Below are 5,833 nucleotides of genomic sequence, written 5' to 3' on the forward strand. Positions count from 1 at the left end.
AATGTCATATTTCTTAAGATCAAAGGGTCCAACTTTTCCGTTGCTCGTTTGATCAAGTACATCATGGCCGATTCCAAATTATTCTGGAAGCACTCACTTTTGCTGTTTTCTAAGAATTCACTAGCATATAATCGTTGTACATTATGTTACCTTTATCACACTGATCCCAAGTCTGCAACATGTTTCTGTAAATATAAGATGCTGTGGAGATCATGACTGTTCAAATAGTGTTGGCTCAATAACTTTAGGGGACTGGGAATGTGACCATAGCTTCTATTTCTGTTTATTCCTTGGTTGTGAAGTGTCAGGTGCTATGCCCGAGCTTTCAGTTATTTGCTGGTTTTTCTCCCTATTGGTTGGTGTTAGGATCATATTTTCCTGATAAACTGATTAGGTACACGAAGGATAATATTAACAGTGCAGTAGTGCAGATTATTTACATTATTGCCATGCTTCCTTTAATAGTCACTGAAAACACCACATATCTGGTGTATCTCATGTTTGATTTCATCACCACATATTTGGTATATCCCACATTTGATTATTTTTGAGTGGTCTAAAGTTTCAAGTACATGTCTTTGGCTTGATGCTTTAGACTCATTATATTATTGAATCTTCACGAGTTTGTTGAGTGATTGTCTACGGAATTTATTTCGTCATTGCCTTCTTGGTCACCATATCTTCATTATTTCTTGGAGTTTGATTAGATAAGCCATTCTTAGTATGATGGCTATTTAAAGTATGTTCCCCTACCTGATAACGTGATGAGACAATTGAACTTTGTAGCTTTATGGGAGCATGTGGATCAAGGAATTGATTGGTGGGTTCTAAAAGGCTGTGAATGATGGACCTAATTCGGTTTGACTAAGACTGAAGTATCTTGTAGACTGAATTTAGAGAAGGGAGGAGACCTATTACAAGAAGATTGGACAATGTTGACAACCCTGTGTTTAGCACTATTATTGTGCTTTTTCTTGATACCAATTACCTTGGATGACAATCTTATGGAGTGATGCCATGCTACGGGTTAGACAAAATTAGATGACCAAGATACTAGAAACTTTTTGTTCCCAAAAATACCTAATTGATTTTAGTCAATACATCCGAAGTCAGGTTGTTTATCAAGCTATGCCCATATCCTATTGTACTTATGAAGTCTGACTAGATATGGTAACTCTTGCCCTGTAAAGTCACAATTAAACATTGCTATGCTTTGAGCATGATCTCAATGATCTCTCACAATATTTTGTCATGCTCATAAGTCATAGCCTTTTGTTTTCATATTGTACCGGAACTTCTAGTTGTGTTTTTATCTTTTCGTCGCATTCACAGTCATGAGCTTTAGTTAGTTATTGCTCGTCTGTCCACTTGTTATTTTCTTTTTGTGCTTGTTGAAGATCTCGTGATGATTCCTCCTGCAGTATGCACCCTCATTGTTTGTTCAACTGCAGGTAGCTCAAGTTAAAATGGATGATTTAGATGCCGATACATCGTCCTACCACTGCAAGTAAGTTAATCCCATAAACTAAATTTTTCCTTCCTAAAATTCTGGTTGATGTTAATTCTCTAGTACTAAAACACTTACATAATACAACATCTTGGGACTTGACCTGCAGTGTTGTGAGACATATGCCTCTGGAATCGATTGATTCATCCTTGGCGATCGGATTTTATTGCAGGAACAAGAGTATGCTTACTTTCTATTTCATTCTTTTCATTTTATTTCTCCTCATCAATATTTTCAACCTTGGAATCTCATTCATCAATTTTGTGTCAGGTGATTTCGATGATTTTTGTTCACGTGCATCAGAGTTGATCGACCAATCAAATGGTGCTCCACTATTTACAATCGCTGAGTCCCGTAGTAACCCAAACCCTGCCAGTTACCGCAGCACAGCAAAAGATGATGCCATCTGCACCCAAGATTTTGAACCCGTAGACAAGCTGCCCACCAGTGGATCAGAGAATTTCACACAGGACGACGAGTGGCAACTTCTTTGACCCTGAAATGTGAATTTCGAAACTCATATAAGTATAACCTTCTAGGCTGTAATTTGTATTGTGCATCCAACCATAGTATCTATTTGAAACCAGTAATTGGTGTGCTTTTTCTCCATTCTCTGTTGATTGAACCTGGATAGATAACATTATTTTTAGGTTGGATCCCTTTTCCATCTCGATTTCATATTTGTGAATAAATCTTCATTTGAAACAATGATGACTGTGGAGGTGTGGATAATTAGGTATGAGAAAAGCACTATTCTAACATTATAAATCCAGTAGTTTTTAGAACATCAGTGGCTTTATTAAGTTTTTGAGAAAATGATTTTGAACTCTGCTTCCTGCTATCTACTTCAATAAAAAAGGATTTAGGGTTGGGTTTGAGATTTAATTTTTGAATTGGGGCAAGTTCAGTGTAGGTCTTGGGTTTTGGCTCGAACCTCCATCAATTTGTCCTGAATAATACACACACACACACACACATATATATATATATATATGTAAAATACAATATAATTTATTAGAATTTTGAGTTTTTTATTCAATACATGTATTGCAAAATAAATTATGTTTAACATAATAACTTGTTGGGTATATATATTAATAGGTCTAATGTTCTATTTTTTTTTTTTAAAATACCCTAGTAAAAAGCGGGTCAAGGTGGGTTGGGGTTAGAGATACGCTGGTGTAGGGTTTCTAGTTCTGCTATGGGGTGATTCTTGGTCTCAAGTTTGACCAAACCTACCCTATTGCCGTCCTCTTTTTTTCTGAAACAGCCCTCCTATCTTTCTCTATTTTTTAATTTTGAAAATAGTTAATTTTTTTTTTCTCTAAGTGGTATAATAGTTATATGATTAGATCAAGATATTGACAATATTGATATATCCTTTCACCACCAGCAAATTATAAATAAGTGTAAATTACAATTTGAAATTCGACATAATTAAAAATACCACATCCTTGCCTTAAAATGTCCACTTTGTTTTTGTTGTTTTTTTAATAAAAAATAAAATTGTTTAAAATTTATAAAAAAAAATAAAAAAGTTGATGAGGTGAAATTTTCTTCTTGACCTTCTAGTTCAAAAAATTCCTTTAGAAATTAACTTCAAAAAGTAAGTAATTGTTATTTCATGGTCTAAAAAGGCATTTGGTCGGTCACCACAAAAAAATAGATGAAAACCCTACGAGACTAATTGAATGGACAAGTTGTTAAACGAGATAAAATGGTATTAGTAATTTTTCAAACAATGAGAAAATATTTTTTAACTATGTTAAACCTCAAGAGAGCTCATTATTATTCTATTGATACACATAAAAATGGGATGGCCAAAGATGCCAAGTAGTCTAAAAGAAAGAAAGAGATCAAAAGAGCTCAAATAATAGCAAGACCCAAGGTGTCCTCCTAGGAAACCCAACTCAGGTAAGGGCCAGAGTGCCCACATGAAGTCCAGGCCGAGTAGAGACCTTAGGGAATCCGATAGGAGATATCCCCATGAAATAAAATGGCCAAAAAAAAAAGGACAAAATGCATAAAACCCCCCTGTGTTTTAAAAAGTCTGCAAAAACAACCCTCTTGTTATGAGAATAAGCTAAAAGCCCACCTGTATTTTGTAAAATTCAGCTCAATCGCCCCCTCTCCGTTAAATCTAACAAACGGCGTTAATTTTTTAGAAAATGACCGTTATACCCTTACTTAATATATATTATTTCTTATTTTAATGACCGTTGGATCTTCTTTGATCAAATACTGATCGTTAGATCTAATCAATTAATATCTCAACCGTTAAATTTTAAAAAAATTAATTTAAAATTAAAAAAAATATATTATCATTATTACCGAACGCCGGCGCGTCTGCCGTCACGACTACCACCGTTCGACTCGCCGTCGTACGACCGGTCCAGCCATAGTGTTCGTGTCATGAAATTCCTCCAGACGCGTCACCACGACACCCTTGAAATCCATAGGTACGCCCAATATTTCACCGCCATCTTCTCTCTAAAATTCCAGCGTCTTCATGGCGAGTCACCGGGCGCCACACATATCATTCGAATCCTCTTGATGAGGCGAACATTTTCCCTCAAACAATTTGGGATTTCATCAATCATAGACGATGGGCTACCACCACGACCACCGAAGCTTTTCGCCGTCGATTCGCCGTCACCGGAGCGACCCACGGTCGTGGACCACCACCAATCACTTCGTCTCCTTCTTGCGAATGATTTTCGTCAACTCTATATATGCATTTCAGTTTTTCGATCTAGCACCGGGAATGCTTCGCCGTCTGACTTCTTCTTCTTTTTTTTTTTTAATTAATTTTAATTATATTAATTAAAATATATTTTAGTTAATTAAGAATATTTTAAATAATTACAATAATTAATTATTTTAACTAATTAAGAATACATTACAACGATAATTACTGTAATTGAACATATATTTTAATTAATTAAAATAATTTTGGATTTAACAAATAACAAATATAAAATTCTTTGAATTTAAACTTAAATTTAATATGGCAAAATTTAACACTTTTTTTTTTTAGGGTGAGAAATGGCAAAAGAAGACACAAAACAAGCAAAAAATCCCTTTGCATATTATGTAGACTCATAAAAGGGTATTTTGGTCCAAAAAGTCATTAAATATCAACTTAAATCGCAGAAAAACACTACCAAACGCAGCAGATGCGCGTCTTCTTCACCTCCCATTAGTTTCTAACAGAATGGGGGTGTTTTGCTGACTAAAACAAAACATGAGGGGGTTTTTAGCCTATTCTCATAACAAGAGGGTTGTTTTTGCAGACTTTTTAAAACACAAGGGGGTTTTATGCATTTTGTCAAAAAAAAAAACTCAATTAGCCTAAATCCAAGAAGGTCAAGATTAAAGAAGACCTCATTGACCCACAAGAAAACTTATGGACTTGGATCCCCCAACCAAAGTTAAAGTCCATGTCACGTGGTGTTAACATGTGGTCTAGGTGGACCCACGTAGGAACTCTAAGGGCACACCATATAAAATTAGATAAGGACTTATCACTTTCATAAGGACACATGACGCTTTCAGTTTGAAGTAACCCTGAATCCTAAAAGCTAGGATTCCGATAGAGGGAAACTGTCTCCTTAACCACTTCGCTGTAAATTCGAGAAAGCATCTTCTCAACATCAATGACTCCAATCGCCCCCAAGAATCACAAGTTCCCAATCGCTAGGAGATTGACCTCTATTGAATCCAAGGGATCCTCCGACCATGGGAGGTGACCCTCCACCAAATCTGTGGGGGTTTCAGCTTTATCTAACCATTTTGCATAATATCCACTAAATCGTTTGAGAATTCGATTTTATCCAACCGATTGAAGGTTGCCAATAAATTGAGAGACGCCCTAGCAGGTGAAGACACATTTTACCTTGATATTACAAGTTTACTTTTATACTACAACTTAGCTGAATGGAACACTTTAATTTCGTACTTGGAGTTTTACACGTTGAACTTCGATGTCAATATCTCCCTTATATACAAAAAATGAGGAATAATACTCTCAATTTTACTCATTCATACTCTAGCATTTTATTTCATTACTTTTCCAACTAGATCTGAGCACCATCTTTGCTTGCATTATTTAGCCCCTTTGTGGGAATACAAAAATAAGATGTAGGAACGATGGAAGCTATCAACATCAAAACTAACACCTCATTGGATACCTCCTCTAGGAGGATGGTCTCTCTACCCACTAGAGAACCTCGGATGATTACTATCTTTGTTTAGGACCCGACTTCAACAGGTACACCGTTATCATTAACTAATCTTAATATCCTTATTAACCCAACTTTTAATGTG

The 5,833-nt window shown here is 35.6% G+C and overlaps 1 protein-coding gene across 1 annotated transcript; it reads left to right on the top strand.

Moving 5' to 3' along the window:
• On the top strand, nucleotides 39–2,215 carry LOC110013196 (cysteine protease ATG4-like). Its single transcript, XM_020699328.1, has 3 exons — nucleotides 39–1,507; nucleotides 1,617–1,687; nucleotides 1,778–2,215. The coding sequence occupies exons 1-3, from the start codon at nucleotides 1,467–1,469 to the stop codon at nucleotides 1,999–2,001; spliced, it is 336 nt and encodes a 111-aa protein (XP_020554987.1). The 5' UTR covers nucleotides 39–1,466; the 3' UTR covers nucleotides 2,002–2,215.

Source organism: Sesamum indicum, linkage group LG15, assembly GCF_000512975.1.
Source record: "Sesamum indicum cultivar Zhongzhi No. 13 linkage group LG15, S_indicum_v1.0, whole genome shotgun sequence".
NCBI lineage: Eukaryota > Viridiplantae > Streptophyta > Magnoliopsida > Lamiales > Pedaliaceae > Sesamum > Sesamum indicum.

What these genes read in the sequence shown, in the direction of transcription:
- LOC110013196 (XM_020699328.1), top strand. Translation starts at nt 1,467, where the DNA reads ATGGATGATTTAGATGCCGATACATCGTCCTACCACTGCAA. An exon ending in ACATCGTCCTACCACTGCAA is followed by an intron (nt 1,508 to 1,616) that starts GTAAGTTAATCC and finishes CTTGACCTGCAG; the next exon opens with TGTTGTGAGACATATGCCTC. An exon ending in ATTTTATTGCAGGAACAAGA is followed by an intron (nt 1,688 to 1,777) that starts GTATGCTTACTT and finishes ATTTTGTGTCAG; the next exon opens with GTGATTTCGATGATTTTTGT.